The following is a 19,332-nucleotide window of genomic DNA, read 5'->3' on the forward strand; positions in this document are numbered from 1 at the left end:
CACTACTTCCCATAAGCAGCCTCATCCATCCATCCATTCATTTGTATGTATTGAGCACTTACTGCGTGCAGAGCACCGTACTAAGCGCCTGGGAGAATAATCCCGGCTCCGCCACTTGTCTGTTCTGTGGCTTTGGGCAAGTTATTTCTCTTCGCTGTACCTCATTTACCTCATAATAATAATAATAATAATAATAATAATAATGGCATTTGTTAAGCACTTACTATGTGCAGAGCACTGTTCTAAGCGCTGGGGGTGGATACAAGGTGATCATGTTGTCCCACATGGGACTCACAGTCTTAATCCCCATTTTACAGATGAGGCAACTGAGGCTCAGAGAAGTTAAGTGACTTGCCCTTGGTCACACAGCAGATATGTGGCGGAGTCGGGATTTGAACCCATGACGCCTGACTCCAAAGCCCGTGCTCAAAGCCACTGAGCCACGCTGCTTCTCTAATGATGGCATTTGTTCTTCTAGACTGTGAGCCCACTGTTGGGTAGGGACCGTCTCTAGATGTTGCCAACTTGGACTTCCCAAGCGCTTAGTCCAGTGCTCTGCACACAGTAAGCGCTCAATAAATACGATTGAATGAATGAATGAATGAATGAATGGGAGAGATGTGTCTGTGGCGTCGCTATGGGTCGCACACCACTCGACAGCCAAGCCCAGTATTTAGAACAGTGCCCTGCACGTAGTAAGCTCTCATTAAGTACGATTGACCGACTGACCCTTGAAGAGATATCTGCTGGAGAGGTGCAAAATGGGCTCCGGAAGCCACCGTGGCCACGGCCCTGCCGACATTTTGCGCCTTGGGGATGTCTCTGATGCCTGGGAACGGCAGTAACGAGGAGAAGGGGAGCGCTGGGGCGAGGGAATGTGTAGTCCCCGTTTGTAGTTGAGGCCCTCTTCCCGCTTTCCGTGAGTGGACAGGCTTGGGCTCATTAGCAGTGGTATTTATTGAGTGCTTACTAATAGGCCCTGCCACCGCCCCCCCCCCCGCCCCCCGGGGCCCAGGCAGACCCTCGTGACAGGCTCGCATCTCCTCCTGCCTTCAGGACACCTCCATCTGGATGTCTGCCCGCCACCTAAAACTCAACATGTCCAAGACTGAACTCGTTGTCTTCCCTCCCAAACCCTGCCCTCTCCCTGACTTTCCCATCACTGTTGACGGCACTACCATCCTTCCCGTCTCACAAGCCCGCGACCTCGGTGTCATCCTCGACTCCGCTCCCTCGTTCACCCCTCACATCCAATCCGTCACCAAAACCTGCCGGTCTCAGCTCCGCAGCATTGCCAAGATCCGCCCTTTCCTCTCCGTCCAAACCGCTACCCTGCTCGTTCAAGCTCTCATCCTGTCCTGTCTGGATTACTGCATCAGCCTCCTCTTGGATCACCCATCCTCCTGTCTCTCCCCACTCCAATCCATACTTCACGCCGCTGCCTGGATCGTTTTTGTCCAGAAACGCTCTGGGCATGTTACTCCCCTCCTCAAAAATCTCCAGTGGCTACCAATCAATCTGCGCATCAGGCAGAAACTCCTCCCCCTGGGCTTCCAGGCTGTCCATCCCCTCGCCCCCTCCTACCTCCCCTCCCTTCTCTCCTTCTCCAGCCCAGCCCGCACCCTCCGCTCCTCTGCTGCCGCTAATCTCCTCACTGTCCCACCTGTCCCACCATCGACCCCCAGCCCACATCCTCCCATGGGCCTGGAATGCCCTCCCTCCGCACATCCGCCAAACTAACTCTCTTCCTCCCTTCAAAGCCCTACTGAGAGGTCACCTCCTCCAGGAGGCCTTCCCACACTCAGCCCCCTTTTTCCTCTCCCCCTCCCCATCCCCCCGCCCTACCTCCTTCCCCTCCCCACAGCCCCTGTATATATGTTTGTACAGATTTATTACTCTATTTTACTTGTACATATTTACTGTTCTATTCATTTTGTTGATGATGTGCATATAGCTTTAATTAATAATAATGATGGCATTTATTAAGCGCTTACTATGTGCAAAGCACTGTTCTAAGCGCTGGGGAGGTTACAAGGTGATCAGGTTGTCCCACGGGGGGCTCACAGTCTTCATCCCCATTTTCCAGATGAGGGAACTGAGGCCCAGAGAAGTGAAGTGACTTGCCCGAAGTCACACAGCTGACAATTGGTGGAGCCGGGATTTGAACCCATGACCTCTGACTCCAAAGCCCGGGCTCTTTTCCACCGAGCCACGCTGCTTCTCATAATTCTATGTAAATCTGTTTGTCCTGACGATTTTGACACCTGTCTACATGTTTTGCTTTGTTGTCTGTCTCCCCCTTCTAGACTGCGAGCCCGTTGTTGGGTAGGGACCGTCTCTCTATGTTGCCGATTTGTACTTCCCAAGCGCTTTGTACAGTGCTCCGCACACAGTAAGCGCTCAATAAATACGATTGAATGAATGAATGAATGAATTCCAGTCTGGAGTCGGAGGTCATGGGTTCAAATCCCGGCTCTGCCAATTGTCGGCTGTGTGACTTCAGGCAGGTCACTTGGCTTCTCTGGGCCTCAGTTACCTCATCTGTAAAATGGGGTTTGAGGTGTGAGCCCCCCGTGGGACAACCTGATCACCTTGTAACCTCCCCAGCGCTTGCACCAGTGCTTTGCACATGGTGGGAGCTTAATGAATGCTATCATTATTATTATTATTATTATTATTATTATGGGACTTGGGCGTTGCTCACAGCCTTAGGAAAGAGGCGGGAAGCTGTTGGATCAGTAGCAAGGACACAGCACAGAAGCACTCAGTAAGCGCACAATCAATCAATCAATCAATCAATCGTATTTATTGAGCGCTTACTTTGTGCAGAGCACTGTACTAAGCGCTTGGGAAGTACAAGTTGGCAACATATAGAGACAGTCCCTACCCAACAGTGGGCTCACAGTCTAAAAGGGGGAGACAGAGAACAAAACCAAACATACTAACAAAATAAACCTGTCTACATGTTTTGTTTTATTGTCCGTCTCCCCCTTCTAGACTGTGAGCCCACTGTTGGGTGTGGACCGTCTCTAAATGTTGCCAACTTGGACTTCCCAAGCGCTTAGTCCAGTGCTCCGCACACAGTAGGCGCTCAATAAATACGATTGAATGAATGAATGAGTGGGGGAGACGGACAGCAGTGCAAATAAATAAATGACAGGGAGCAAGGCAACGCCACCGGGAGTGGGAGGTGAGGAAATGGGGTCGAGAACCCAGATCCTTCTGATTCCCAGGGCGGTGTTGGCGTCATGGGCCATTAAATGCTGTTTATCGGCCTTGGCAAACAACGATCGCCCTACCAGCTATTCCCGCTCTTGCCGTGAGCCAGAAATCCATTTCCTGGATGGCTCGCCCTCCGCTCTGTTTCCCCAATCCCGGCCTCCGATGGGCGGGAAAACCCACCAATCAATCGATCAATCAATCATATTTATTGAGCGCTTACTGTGTGCAGAGCAGTGGACTAAGCGCTTGGGAAGTCCAAGTTGGCAACATCTAGAGACAGTCCCTACCCAACAGTGGGCTCACAGTCTAAAAGGGGGAGACAGAGAACAAAACCAACCATACCAACAAAAGGAATAAATAAATAAAAATAAATAAATAAACAAAAATAAATAAATAAATGAAAATGAATAAATAAATACATAGATTGTCGTGCCCTCCCCCCCATTTTTTTTTTTTTGATTCCCCACTTGGGTCCAACTCTGTGTGGGAAACAAATAAATAAATGAATAAATAAATAAATAAAATAAATAAATAAATAAAAATGAATAAATAAATAAAAATAAATACATAAATAAATAGATTGTCGTGCCCTCCCCCCCCATTTTTTTTTTTTTTTTGGATTCCCCACTTGAGTCCAACTCTGTGCGGGAAAGACCTTTGGCTTTGGAAAAACAAAGGAGCTGGAAAGTTATTTCAAGCCAACAAACCAAAAAAAAAAAAATTCCTAAACCGCCTAACGCAGTTCTAATCCCAGCTCCGTCACTCGTCCGCTGTGTGACCTTGGGCAAGTGACTTTACTTCTCTGTGCTGCATTTACCTCATCTGTAAAATGGGGATTGAGACTGTGAGCCCCACGCGGGACAACGTGATTTGCTTGTATCCACCCCAGTGCTCAGTACAGTGCCTGGCGCATAGTAAGCACTTAAACCCATCTATTATTAAGCCCGTCTATCTATTAACTAAATAGATAAAAAGCAGAAGTCGTAACCTCCCATTTGAGAATCAGCGTGTGGCTCAGTGGAAAGAGCCTGGGCTTTGGAGTCAGAGGTCATGGGTTCAAATCCCGACTCCGCCGCTTGTCAGATGTGTGACTTTGGGCAAGTCACTTCACTTCACTTCTCTGGGCCTCAGTACCCTCATCTGTAAAATGGGGATGAAGACTGTGAGCCCCTGTGGGACAACCTGATCACCGTGTAACCTCCCCAGCGCTTAGAACAGTGCTTTGCACATAGTAAGTGCTTAACAAATGCCATTATTATTATTATTATTATTATTATTCTTATTTGGAGTCAGAGGTCATGGGTTCAAATCCCAGCTCTGCTGCTTGTCAGCTGTATGACTTTGGGCAAGTCACTTCACTTGTCTGGGCCTCAGTTACCTCATCTGTAAAATGGGAATTAAGACTGTGAGCGCCCCCCGTGGGACAACCTGATCACCTTGTAACCTCCCCAGCGCTTAGAACAGTGCTTTGCACATAGTAAGCGCTTAATAAATGCCATCATCATTATTATTATTATTAAGCCCGTCTTCCAGACTGAACCCGTCTTCTAGACTGTGAACCACTTGTTGGGTAGGGACTTTAATAATAAAAATAATAATAATAATAATAATAATAATAATGGCATTTATTAAGTGATAATGGTATTTATTAAGCACTTACTGTGTGCAAAGCACTGTTCTAAGCACTGGGGAGGTTACAAGGTTACCAAATTGTTCTTCCCAAGCGCTTAGTACAGTGCTCTGTAAATATGATTGAATGAATAAAAACTAAATAGATAAAAAGCAAAAGTCCCAACTTCCCATTTGATTGGCTTATAAGAATTCTGTTGCCCACCCATGCATAGAGAAGCAGCGTGGCTCAGTGGAAAGAGCCCGGGCTTTGGAGTCAGAGGTCATGGGTTCAAATCCCGGCTCCGCCACTTGTCAGCTGTGTGACGTTGGGCAAGCCACTTAACTTTTCTGGGCCTCAGTGCCCTCATCTGTAAAATGGGGATGAACACTGTGAGCCCCACGTGGGACAACCCGATTACCTTGTATCTACCCCAGCGCTTAGAACAGTGCTTGGCACATAGTAAGCGCTTAACAAATACCAACATTATTATTATTATGGATGAGGCCCAAGAGGAGCCGGCAAGCAATAAGCATGTCCCACAGCCCTCTGGACTTTTAAGAGAACATGCGAACCTGTCGTCTGTGCCCGATTCTGGGGTCCTGGCACCCCGGCTCCACCACTTGTCTGCTGGGTGACCTTGGGTAAGTCACTTCACTTCTCTGGGCCTCAGTTCCCTCATCTGTCAATAATAATAATAATAATAATAATAATGGTATTATTATTAATACCATTAATACCATTCTGCTGCTCTCTGCAGTGCAGGCCTCTTCTTCTCCCACTCCCCCAGACTCACCGGAAAAGGAGGAGGTGTCGGTTTCCTTCTCGCCCCCCAATGTCGCTTTCGCACTATCCCTCCTCCCCCTTCCCTTTCCTTCCCTTCCTTTGAAGCCCACATTATTCGCCTCTACCACCCCCTCCAGATTCTTGTAGCCGTCATCTACCGCCCTCCGGGCCCCACTTCCAACTTCTTTAACGACTTTGACCCCTTCCTCACATTCCTTCTCTCCTTCTCCATGCCCACTCTGATCCTCGGAGACTTCAATATCCACATGGATATCCCTAACGACTCCTCTGCCGCCCGCCTTCTATCTCTCCTTGATGCTGCCAACCTCTTCCTCCACCCCACCTCACCCACTCACCAACTTGGTCACACCCTCGACCTCATCATCTCCTACCGCTGCACTGTGTCCACCCTCACCAACTCTGTGATCCCTCTCTCTGATCATAATCTTCTCACCTGCCTCCTCACTCACACTCCTTTCCCCTGTAAATCCGTATTACTCCCTCACAGAGATCTCCGCTCTCTGGACCCCACCCATCTTTCGGAGCGCCTCACACCCCACCTCGCCGCCCTCTCCTCTCTACCCAGTCTTGATGATCAGATTACTGCTCTCAACTCTACCCTTTCTACTCAGCTAGACTCGCTCGCTCCCCTTTCCCTTCGCCGCTCTCGCACCACTAACCCACAGCCCTGGATCACTGCCACTGTCCGCCTCCTTCGCTCTTATGCTCGAGCTGCTGAACGCTGCTGGCGAAAGTCTAAACACCATGCCAACCTCGTTCACTTCAAGTTTATCCTTTCCTGCCTTAACTCAGCCCTCTCTTCTGCCAGACAAAACTATTTCTCCTCCCTTATTGACACCCATGCCCATCACCCCCGCCAGCTCTTCCGTACATTCAACTCCCTTCTCAGGCCCCCGGTTCCTCCCCCTCCTCCCTCCCTCACCCCCAACGATCTGGCCTCCTACTTCATTAACAAAATTAAATCCATCAGGTCCGACCTCCCCAAAGTCTCTTCCCCCCTTTCTCCAACCCCCCGGCTCTCAACACTCTCTGCTACTCTCCCATCCTTCCCAGCGGTATCCTCAGAGGAACTCTCCTCCCTCCTCTCAAGTGCTACTCCAGCCACCTGTGCTTCTGACCCCATTCCCTCTCATCTTATGAAATCTCTCGCTCCATCCCTTCTCCCCTCCTTAACTTCCATCTTCAACCGCTCACTCTCCACTGGTTCCTTCCCCTCTGCCTTCAAACATGCCCATGTCTCTCCCATCCTAAAAAAACCCTCTCTTGACCCCACCTCACCTTCTAGTTATCGTCCCATATCCCTCCTACCATTCCTTTCCAAACTCCTTGAACGAGTTGTCTACACGCGCTGCCTAGAATTCCTCAACAACAACTCTCTCCTCGACCCCCTCCAGTCTGGCTTCCGTCCCCTTCATTCCACGGAAACTGCGCTCTCAAAGGTCACCAATGACCTCCTGCTTGCCAAATCCAACGGCTCATACTCTGTCCTAATCCTCCTCGACCTCTCAGCTGCCTTTGACACTGTGGACCACCCCCTTCTCCTCAACACGTTATCTGACCTTGGCTTCACAGACTCCGTCCTCTCCTGGTTCTCCTCTTATCTCTCCGGTCGTTCTTTCTCAGTCTCTTTTGCAGGCTCCTCCTCCCCCTCCCATCCTCTTACTGTGGGGGTTCCCCAAGGTTCAGTGCTTGGTCCCCTTCTGTTCTCAATCTACACTCACTCCCTTGGTGACCTCGTTCGCTCCCACGGCTTCAACTATCATCTCTACGCTGATGACACCCAGATCTACATCTCTGCCCCTGCTCTCTCCCCCTCCCTCCAGGCTCGCATCTCCTCCTGCCTTCAGGACATCTCCATATGGATGTCCGCCCGCCACCTAAAGCTCAACATGTCGAAGACTGAGCTCCTTGTCTTCCCTCCCAAACCTTGTCCTCTCCCTGACTTTCCCATCTCTGTTGACGGCACTACCATCCTTCCCGTCTCACAAGCCCGCAACCTTGGTGTCATCCTCGACTCCGCTCTCTCATTCACCCCTCACATCCAAGCCGTCACCAAAACCTGCCGGTCTCAGCTCCGCAACATTGCCAAGATCCGCCCTTTCCTCTCCATCCAAACCGCTACCCTGCTAATTCAAGCTCTCATCCTATCCCGTCTGGACTACTGCACTAGCCTTCTCTCTGATCTCCCATCCTCGTGTCTCTCTCCACTTCAATCCATACTTCATGCTGCTGCCCGGATTATCTTTGTCCAGAAACGCTCTGGACATATTACTCCCCTCCTCAAAAACCTCCAATGGCTACCGATCAATCTGCGCATCAAGCAGAAACTCCTCACCCTGGGCTTCAAGGCTCTCCATCACCTCGCCCCCTCCTACCTCACCTCCCTTCTCTCCTTCTACTGCCCAGCCCGCACCCTCCGCTCCTCCACCACTAATCTCCTCACTGTACCTCGCTCTCGCCTGTCCCGCCATCGACCCCCGGCCCACGTCATCCCCCGGGCCTGGAATGCCCTCCCTCTGCCCATCCGCCAAGCTAGCTCTCTTCCTCCCTTCAAGGCCCTGCTGAGAGCTCACCTCCTCCAGGAGGCCTTCCCAGACTGAGCCCCTTCTTTCCTCTCCCCCTCGTCCCCCTCTCCATCCTCCCGTCTTACCTCCTTCCCTTCCCCACAGCACCTGTATATATGTATATATGGTTGTACATATTTATTACTCTATTTATCTATTTATTTATTTATTTTACTTGTACATTTCTATCCTACTTATTTTATTTTGTTGGTATGTTTGGTTCTGTTCTCTGTCTCCCCCTTTTAGACTGTGAGCCCACTGTTGGGTAGGGACTGTCTCTATGTGATGCCAATTTGTACTTCCCAAGCGCTTAGTACAGTGCTCTGCACATAGTAAGCGCTCAATAAATACGATTGATTGATTGATTGATTGATTGGTATTTGTTAAGCGCTTACTATGTGCAAGGCACTGCTGTAAGCGCTGGGGAGGTTACAAGGTGATCAGGTTGTCCCATGGGGGGCTCACAGTCTTCATCCCCATATTACAGATGGGGGAACTGAGGCCCAGAGAAGTGAATCGACTTGCCCAAAGTCACACAGCTGACAAGTGGCGAAGCTGGGATTTGAACCCATGACCTCTGACTCCAAAGCCCGCGCTCTTTCCACTGAGCCACGCTGCTTCTCAAATGGGGCTTGAGCCCCACGTGGGATGAGGGACTGTGTCCAACCTGATTTGCTTGTATCCAGCCCATCGCTTAGTACAGTGCCTGGCACATAGTGAGTGCTTAACAAATACTTCAATTATTATTATTATTATTATTATTATTATTATTATTATTATTATTATTATTATTCTCCAGCCACTTGTTTATCACTGTGCCCTGAGCCCTACTGAATGCTGGAAACCTCCCCTTCCATTCATCCGGGACTCTGGCTGTCCACTGACTCTGTAATTGTTGTAATGATGATGATGCTGGTATTTGTTAAGCGCTTACTATGTATCAAGCACCATTCTAAGCGCTGGGATAGATACAAGATAACCAGGTTGTCCCACGTGGGGCCCACAGTCTCAATCCCCATTCTACAGATGAGGTAACTGAGGCCCAGAGAATAATAATAATAATAATAATGTTGGCATTTGTTAAGCGCTTACTATGTGCAAAGCACTGTTCTAAGTGCTGGGGGGGATACAAAGTGATCAGGTTGTCCCACATGGGGCTCACAGTCTTAATCCCATTTAACAGATAATAATAATGATGGCATTAATTAAGCGCTTACTATATGCGAAGCACTGTTCTAAGCGCTGGGGAGGTTACAAGGTGATCAGGTTGTCCCACGGGGGGCTCACAGTCTTAATCCCCATTTTCCAGATGAGGTAACTGAGGCCCAGAGAAGTGAAGTGACTTGCCCAAAGTCACACAGCTGACAAGCGGCGGAGCCGGGATTAGATCCCACGACCTCTGACTCCGAAGCCCGCACTCTTTCCACTAAGCTCTTTAGTGCACACAGTAAGTGCTCCCCCTTCTAGACTGTGAGCCCACTGTTGGGTAGGGACCGTCTCTATGTGTTGCCAACTTGTACTTCCCAAGCGCTTAGTACAGTGCTCTGCACACAGTAAGTGCTCAATAAATACGATTGATTGATTGATTGCTCAGTAAATAGCACCGATTGATCCATTTGGTCCGTCGGGCGGTCAAGCGTGTGGACGATAGTGTTCCACTATTGACGCCTGTCTACTTGTTTCGTTTTCTTGTCTGTCTCCCCCTCCTAGACTGTGAGCCCGCTGTTGGGTAGGGACTGTCTCTGTCTGTTGCCGATTTGTACTTCCCAAGCGCTTAGTACAGTGCTCCGCCCATAGTAAGTGCTCAATAAATACGATTGAATGAATGAATGTTCGGGGTAACCTTGGTCGTCTGTCTGCGTGACTGGTGTGGGCTCGCCAAGGGCCCAGCCCTTTCTTTTCCCGCCTCGTTCCCGGGAGCCGACGCCGGGGCATCCCTCTGGGGCCCCAAGGATGATCCGGTCTCAGCTCCGCAACATTGCCAAGATCCGCCCTTTCCTCTCCATCCCAACCGCTACCCTGCTCGTTCAAGCTCTCATCCTATCCCGTCTGGACTACTGCACCAGCCTTCTGTCTGATCTCCCATCCTCGTATCTCTCTCCACTTCAATCCATACTTCATGCTGCTGCCCAGATTATCTTTGTCCAGAAACGCTCTGGGCATATTACTCCCCTCCTCAAAAATCTCCAGTGGCTACCAGTCAATCTGCACATCAGGCAGAAACTCCTCACCCTGGGCTTCAAGGCTGTCCATCCCCTCGCCCCCTCCAACCTCCCCTCCCTTCTCTCCTTCTCCAGCCCAGCCCGCACCCTCCGCTCCTCCGCCACTAATCTCCTCACCGTACCTCGTTCTCGCCTGTCCCGCCATCGACCCCCGGCCCACGTCATCCCCCGGGCCTGGAATGGCCTCCCTCTGCCCATCCGCCAAGCTTGCTCTCTTCCTCCCTTCAAGGCCCTACTGAGAGCTCACCTCCTCCAGGAGGCCTTCCCAGACTGAGCCCTTTCATTCCTCTCCCCCTCGTCCCCCTCTCCACCCCCCCATCTCACCTCCTTCCCTTCCCCACAGCACCTGTATATATGTATATATGTTTGTACATATTTATTACTCCATTTATTTATTTTACTTGTACATATCTATTCTATTTATTTTATTTTGTTAGTATGTTTGGTTTTGTTCTCTGTCTCCCCCTTTTAGACTGTGAGCCCACTGCTGGGTAGGGACTGTCTCTATATGTTGCCAACTTGTACTTCCCAAGCGCTTAGTACAGTGCTCTGCACACAGTAAGCGCTCAATAAATACGATTGATGATGATGTGAGCCCACTGCTGGGTAGGGACTGTCTCTATATGTTACCAACTTGTACTTCCCAAGCGCTTAGTACAGTGCTCTGCACACAGTAAGCGCTCAATAAATACGATTGATGATGATGATGATGATGATGCATTTCTCCTCTCCCGGGAAGCCCAAAATCCAGGTGGAAGGTGCGAGGAGAGGACAGTCACCGCCACGCACCGACCGACGCCGACTCCAGTGAATTTCGGAGCCGCCTCGGCTCGGTGCTTTGGCGCGGGCAAGTCCGGGAATCCTTTACTGCGGCCGACTGAACCTGCCCAATTCTCTCTCTCGCTGTGTAGTTGAACGGCCCGTGAGGGTCTATGCCGACGGAATATTCGACCTGTTCCACTCCGGACACGCCCGGGCTCTGATGCAAGCGAAGAATCTTTTCCCAAACACGTACCTCATCGTGGGAGGTAAGGAAAATCTCAGGCCGAGCCGACGGTTGGGGGGATAATAATAATAATAATAACAATAATAATGATCCCTCCTTCCTCTCCCCCTCGTCCCCCTCTCCATCCCCACCGTCTTACCTCCTTCCCTTCCCCACAGCACCTGTATATATGTTTGTACATATTTATTACTCTATTTATTTTACTTGTACATATCTATTCCATTTATTTTATTTTGTTAATATGTTTGGTTTTGTTCTCCATCCCCACCATCTTACCTCCTTCCCTTCCCCACAGCACCTGTATATATGTTTGTACGTATTTATTACTCTATTTATTTATTTATTTTACTTGTCCATATCTATTCCATTTATTTTATTTTGTTAATATGTTTGGTTTTGTTCTCCATCCCCACCATCTTACCTCCTTCCCTTCCCCACAGCACCTGTATATATGCTTGTACATATTTATTACTCTATTTATTTTACTTGTACATATCTATTCCATTTATTTTATTTTGTTTATATGTTTGGTTTTGTTCTCCATCCCCACCATCTTACCTCTTTCCCTTCCCCACAGCACCTGTATATATGTTTGTACGTATTTATTACTCTATTTATTTATTTTACTTGTACATATCTATTCTATTTATTTTATTTTGTTAATATGCTTGGTTTTGTTCTCTGTCTCCCCCTTCTAGACTGTGAGCCCACTGTTGGGTAGGGATTGTCTCTATATGTTGCCAACTTGTACTTCCCAAGCGCTTAGTACAGTGCTCTGCACACAGTAAGCGCTCCATAAATACGATTGATTGATTGATTGATATACAAGTGCTGTGAGGAGGGGAGCACTTACTAAGTGCCAGGGAATGTTCTAGACACCGGGTTGGATACCAGCAAATTGGGTTGGACACAGTCCCTGTCCCACGTGAGACTCACATTCTCGATCTCCATGGAGTTTGTACATATTTATTACTCTATTTATTTATCTTACTTATACATATCTATTCTATTTATTTTATTTTGTCAGTATGTTTGGTTTTGTTGTCTGTCTTCCCCTTCCAGACTGTGAGCCTGCTGTTGGGTAGGGACTGTCTCTAGATGTTGCCAACTTGTACTTCCCAAGCGCTTAGTACAGTGCTCCGCACACAGTAAGCGCTCAATAAATACAATTGATTGATTGATTGATTGATCCCCATTTTACAGAGGAGTTAACTGAGGCCCAGAGAAGTGAAGGGACTTGCCCAAGGCCACACAGCAGATGCGCCCAACCCTCTTTGCTTGTATCCACCCCAGCGCTTAGTACAAGGCCTGGCACATAGTAAGCGCTTCGCAAATACCACGATTGTGGTGGAGCCAGAATTAGAACCCATTACCTTCCGACCCCCAGGCCCGAGTTCTGTCCACTCCACCGTGCTACTTGTCACCCACAGGGTGAGCTTGGGCAAGTCATTTGACTTCTCTGGCTCCAGTTCCCTCATCCCTTCTAGACTGTGAGCCCACTGTTGGGTAGGGACCGTCTCTATATGTTCCCAAGCGCTTAGTCCAGTGCTCTGCACACAGTAAGCGCTCAATAAATACGACTGAATGAATGAATCGGGAAAACGTTTATTCAGTGCTTGTTCTCGCCCCTACTTAGATTGCGAGCCCCGTGTATCTTTCCCAGCGCTTGGTAGAGTGCCGGAGAAGCAGCGTGGCTCAGACGAAAGACCCCTTAGCGCTTAGTACAGTGCTCTGCACACAGTAAGCGCTCAATAAATATGATTGATTGATTGACTGATTGATTGAGAGTCACAGGGCATGGGTTCTAATGCCGCTCCGCCACTTGTCAGCTGGGTGACTTTGGGCAAGTCACTTCACTTCTCTGGGCCTCAGTTCCCTCATCTGGAAAATGGGGATTAAGACTTTGAGCCCCACGTGGGACAGCCTGATTGCCTTGTATTCCCCCCAGCGCCTCGAACAGTGCTTGGCACATCGAAAGCGCTTAACAAATGCCATCATTAATTAATTAGATACCCCGATGAATCAACGGGTTTGCAGAGCAGCGGAGCCCCAGGTTTAGGAAGAGCACTATGTTAGGAAATAGTTGGACAGTGTTAACAGCCATTGGAAAACGTTTAGTACATAATTTCTATTCTTTTTATTTTGTTAATGATGTGCGTTTAGCTTTAATTCTATTTGTTCTGACGATTTTGACCCCTGTCTACGTGTTTTGTCGGCCGTCTCCCCCTTCTAGACTGTGAGCCCGTTGTTGGGTAGGGACCGTCTCTATATGTTGCCGACTTGTACTTCCCAAGCGCTCAGTACGGTGCTCCGCACACAGTAAGCGCTCAATAAATACGATTGAATGAATGAATGAAGAGGAGATCCCTTTCCCAGTAACGGGAGCCAGGGAACACCTCGGGTTGTTTTTTAGCCAAGGGTTTCCGTGTTGGGAGCCGCGGACCTGTCCCGCCCACCCCAGAGCCAGGGCTCGTGGACCCTGGGAAAAATCCCGGGACCGAGGAAAGGATCCGTCGATCGGTGGTACTTACTGAGCGCTTACTATGCACAGGGCGCCGTACCGAGTGCTGGGAAGAGTACAATACAACAGGGTTAGCATCAATCCCAGAAGGAACGATCAGGAAAATGCCATGTTGTGGAGGCGTTATAATAAGCTGACCGGAGTAGTAATCAACCAATTCATACGCAGTAAGCGCTCAATAAATACAATTGAATGAATTCATTGATTCAGTTGTATTTATTGAGCGTTTCCCTTGTGCAGAGCACTGTACTGAGCCCTTGGAAAGTACAACTCGGCAACAGATAGAGACAATCCCTCAACAGCGTTGGTAGATGGGGTCCCTGCCCACAAGGAGCTTACATTCTGCAGAGGCAGACCAATCAATCCATGGTACTTAATAATAATAATTGTGGTATTTGCTGAGCACTATTAGGTGCTGGTGTAGATGCAAGATAATTGGGTTGTGCACAGTCTCTGCCCCACTTAGTGCTCAGAGTCTTAATCCCCATTTTGCAGATGGGGTAATTAATTAATTAATTAATGATGGCATTTGTTAAGCGCTTACTATGTGCAAAGCACTGTTCTAAGCGCTGGGGAAGTTACAAGGTGATGAGGTTGTCCCACAGAGGGCTCACAGTCTTAATCCCCATTTTACAGATGAGGGAACTGAGGCCCGGAGAAGTTAAGTGACCTGCCCAAAGTCACACAGCTGACAAGCGGCAGAGCCAGGATTTGAACCCATTACCCCGGCCCCAAAGCTCGTACTCTTTCCACTGAGCCACGCTGCTTGAAAGATGGTCTCAGTCCCAGGGAAACTGAGTACGGATGGCTTGTTTGGGTGGTTGATGAAAATTCTTTGAATGTATGAATGTTACCTAGGCCAGCCTGGGCACTACATACAGCCTCCCTGCCCTCCACATGCCACGTTTTACTCAACGGAGAAGAAATATGTCTTAGCAATAATAATAATAATAATAATAAATATTAATGGGTAACTGAGGCCCAGAGAAGTGAAGTGACTTTCTCAAGGTCTCCCCCTTCTAGACTGTGAGCCCGTTGTTGGGTAGGGACCGTCTCTCTATGTTGCCGACTTGTAATAATAATAATAATAATAATGGCATTTATTAAGCACTTACTATGTGCAAAGCACTGTTGTCAGCACTGGGGAGGTTACAGAATAATCAGATTGTCAATCAATCAATCAATCAATCGTATTTATTGAGCGCTTACTGTGTGCAGAGCACTGTACTAAGTGCTTGGGAAGTACAAGTCGGCAACACATAGAGACAGTCCCTACCCAACAGCGGGCTCACGGTCTAGAAGGGGGAGACAGAGAACAAAACCAAACATACTAATAAAATAAATAGAATAGATATGCACAAGTAAGATAAATTAATAGGGCTCACAGTCTTCATCCCCACTTTCCAGATGAGGGAACTGAGGCCCAGAGAAGTGAAGTGACTTGCCCAAAGTCACACAGCTGACAGTTGGCGGAGCTGGGATTTGAACCCATGACCTCTGACCCCAAAGCCCGGTCTCTTTTCCACTGAGCCACGCTGCTTCCGTAAGCGCTTCCCAAGTGCTTAGTACAGTGCTCTGCACACAGTCAGCGCTCAGTAAGTGCAATTGAATGAATGAAAGTGGAGGAGCTGGGATGGGTCAGCGGGTCCTAATCAATCAATCAATCGTATTTATTGAGCGCTTACTGTGTGCAGTGCAGTGTACTAAAAGCGCTTAGCACTGTACTAATGTCCTAATGACTCCAAGAGCTGTGCTCTATCCAGTAGGCCATCCTGCTGTGTGCAGAACACTGTACTAAGCGCTTGGGAGAGTACAAGGCAACGGAGTGAGTAGAAACGTTCTTTGGCCACAGTGAGCTTACAGTCTAGACGGGGACATGGACGTGACTATACCTAAACGATGGCTACGGACGTAAGTGCGGTGGGGCTTAGGGCCAGGTGACTGTGAGCCCACTGTTGGGTAGGGACTGTCTCTATGTGTTGCCAATTTGTACTTCCCAAGCGCTTAGTACAGTGCTCTGCACATAGTAAGCGCTCAATAAATACGATTGATGATGATTGATGATGCCACGTGCCTGGAGGATGCAGGTTCATGTAGTAATGATAGTAATTGTGCTGTCTGGTAAATGCTTTGCATATGTGCCAAGCACCGTGCTAGCGCTTAGAACAGTGCTTTGCACATAGTAAGCGCTTAATAAATGCCATCATCGTCATCATCATAATAAATAGAGAAGCAGCGTGGTTCAGTGGAAAGAGCACGGGCTTTGGAGTCAGAGGTCATGGGTTCGAATCCCGGCTCCACCACATGTCTGCTGGGTGACCTTGGACAAGTCACTTAACTTCTCTGAGCCTCAGTTCCCTCCTCTGTAAAATGGGGATTGACTGTGAGCTCCACGTGGGACAACCTGATCACGTTGTATCCCCCCCAGCGCTTAGAACAGTGCGTTGCACATAGTAAGCGCTTAATAAACGCCATTATTATTATTATTATTATTAATATTATTATTTGTTTATCAATCAATCAATCGTATTTATTGAGCGCTTACTGTGTGCAGAGCACTGTACGAAGCGCTTGGGAAGTACAAGTTGGCAACATATAGAGACAGTCCCTACCCAACAGTGGGCGCACAGTCTAAAAGAGTGGGCTCACAGTCTAAAAGTGCTTTGTTAAGCGCTTACTATGTGCAAAGCACTGTTCTGTAAGCGCTGTGGGGGGAATACAAGGTGATCAGGTTGCCCCACGGGGGGCTCACCGTCTTAATCCCCATTTTCCAGATGAGGCAACTGAGGCCCAGAGAAGTGAAGCGACTTGCCCAAAGTCACACAGCTGACAAGTGGTGGAGGCGGGATTCGAGCCCATGACCTCAGACTCCCAAGCCCATACTCTATCCACTGAGCCTCACTGCTTTTATAATAATAATAATAATAATAGTGATGACATTTATTAAGCGCTTACTGTGTGCAAAGCACTGTTCTAAGCACTGGGGAGGTGACAAGGTGATCAGGTTGTCCCACGGGGGCTCACAGTCTTCATCCCCATTTTACAGATGAGGCAACTGAGGCCCAGAGAAGTGAAGCAACTTGCCCAAAGTCACACAGCTGACAAGTGGCGGAGGCGGGATTCAAGCCCATGACCTCAGACTCCCAAGCCCATACTGTATCCACTGAGCCACACTGCTTCTATAATAATAATAATAATGATGACACTTATTAAGCACTTACTATGTGCAAAGCACTGTTCTAAGCACTGGGGAGGTTACAAGGTGATCAGGTTGTCTCACGGGGGCTCACAGTCTTCATCCGCATTTTACAGATGAGGGAACTGAGGCCCAGGGAAGTGAAGCGACTTGCCCAAAGTCACACAGCTGACAAGTGGCGGAGCCGGAATTCGAACCCATGACTGCAGACTCCCAAGCCCATACTCTATCCACTGAGCCACACTGCTTCTCTAGCCACTAGGGTTATACAAGGCAATCAGATTGGACACCGTCCCTGTCGCACTCTGAGCTCACAGTCTAAGAGGGAGGGAGAACTGGTATTTACCCCCATTTTTGAGGAGGGGTAACTGAAACCCAGAGAAGTTAGGCAACCTGCCCAAGCTCACACAGCAGGCAAATGGCAGAAATGGGATTTCATTCAATCATTCAGTCGTATTTATTGAGCGCTTACTGTGTGCAGAGCACTGGACTAAGCGCTTGGGAAGTACAAGTTGGCAACATAGAGAGACGGTTCCTACCGAACAGTGGGCTCACAGTCTAGAAGGGGGAGAGATTAGAACCCAGGTCCTTCTGACTCCCTCTAAACCACCCTGCTGCCACCCTAGCAGGATTGCCACCTTTGCCTAGGCCCTCTGGGTGTCCTGGTATGGCCACCCTCTCCTCACCCAACCCCGGGACTCGCCTGCCGGCGATTGCGCCCTTGGGTCGACCCCCGGCCCTTGTCATCCCCCAGGCCTGGAATGCCCTCCGTCTGCCCATCCGCCAAGCTTGCTCTCTTCCTCCCTTCAAGGCCCTACTGAGAGCTCACCTCCTCCAGGAGGTCTTCCCACACTGAGCCTCTTCCTTCCTCTCCCCCTCGCCCCCCTCTCCATCCCCCCCATCTTACCTCCTTCCCTTCCCCACAGCACCTGTATATATGTATATATATTTGTACAGATTTATTACTCTATTTATTTATTTTACTTGTACCTATCTATTCTATTTATTTTATTTTGTTAGCATGTTTGGTTTTGTTGTCTGTCTCCCCCTTTTAGACCGTGAGCCCACTGTTGGGTAGGGACTGTCTCTATATGTTGCCAACTTGTACAGATTTATTACTCTATTTATTTATTTTACTTGTACATATCTATTCTATTTATTTTATTTTGTTAGTATGTTCGGTTTTGTTCTCTGTCTCCCCCTTTTAGACTGCACTGTTGGGTAGGGACTGTCTCTATATGTTGCCAACTTGTACGGATTTATTACTCTATTTATTTTGTTAGCATGTTTGGTTTTGTTCTCTGTCTCCCCCTTTTAGACTGTGAGCCCACTGTTGGGTAGGGACTGTCTCTATATGTTGCCAGCTTGGACTTCCCAAGCGCTTAGTCCCGTGCTCTGCACACAGTAAGCGCTCAATAAATACGATTGATTGATTGATTGATTGATTGGGTCGCCTGGAATCTCTGGGCCGGGCTGGATCCGGCAGAGGCCCCAGAGCAGCGAGGGGAAGGAGGGTCTGGAGGCGGCCGGGGCCGGGCCGGGGCCGCCTCAGCCGACCCGGGGCCCGTGGGCTTAGTTTGCAGTGACGAGCTGACGCACAACTTGAAGGGCTTCACGGTGATGAACGAGAGCGAGCGCTACGACGCGGTTCAGCATTGCCGCTACGTGGACGAGGTGGTGAGGAACGCCCCGTGGACCCTGACACCCGAGTTCCTGACCGAACACCGGGTGAGAGCCGCCGGCGGCCCCCCCGCCTCGCTCCCCGTCCTTCCCCCCGGATCTCAGGAGGCCGGAGAGGGGCTAGGGTGGCCGGGCCCATCCGGCTGTGCCCGGGATGCCGAGGACTCCCGCGGCCGGTTCGTGGACGATTTACGGGCCCCCCGAGGGTCTCGGAGGTGACTAGGGCCTGATGAGCCAAACACAAGGAATTTTCTCTCCAAGTGTTCAGCCGTAGCGTCAGTAGAACAAATACTAAGCACTTACTACAGTACTCTGCACACAGTAAGGGCTCAATAAATACGATTGATGAAATACGGCCAATGGCGAGTGCCTCCCGGTAGCAAGCGTAGAGGATGAGAATGCTGCCCTCCGGTTAATCAGTCGTATTTATTGAGCACCTCCTGAGTGCAGAACACTATACTGAGTGCTTGGGAGAGTACGGTATCACGGATCTGATAGACCCCTT

General features: G+C 49.2%; 1 protein-coding gene across 1 annotated transcript in view; it reads left to right on the top strand.

The window, feature by feature from the left end:
* PCYT1A (phosphate cytidylyltransferase 1, choline, alpha) overlaps positions 1-19,332 on the top strand; it is an 87,034-nt gene that overhangs the window by 56,814 nt on the left and 10,888 nt on the right. The window contains exons 4-5 of the mRNA XM_038746563.1: positions 11,336-11,452; positions 18,724-18,875. Of these exons, the coding sequence (XP_038602491.1) occupies positions 11,336-11,452; positions 18,724-18,875 (269 nt within the window). The remainder of the gene's footprint in view (positions 1-11,335; positions 11,453-18,723; positions 18,876-19,332) is intronic.

Source organism: Tachyglossus aculeatus, chromosome 1 (genome assembly GCF_015852505.1).
Source record: "Tachyglossus aculeatus isolate mTacAcu1 chromosome 1, mTacAcu1.pri, whole genome shotgun sequence".
In the NCBI taxonomy this organism is placed as follows: domain Eukaryota; kingdom Metazoa; phylum Chordata; class Mammalia; order Monotremata; family Tachyglossidae; genus Tachyglossus; species Tachyglossus aculeatus.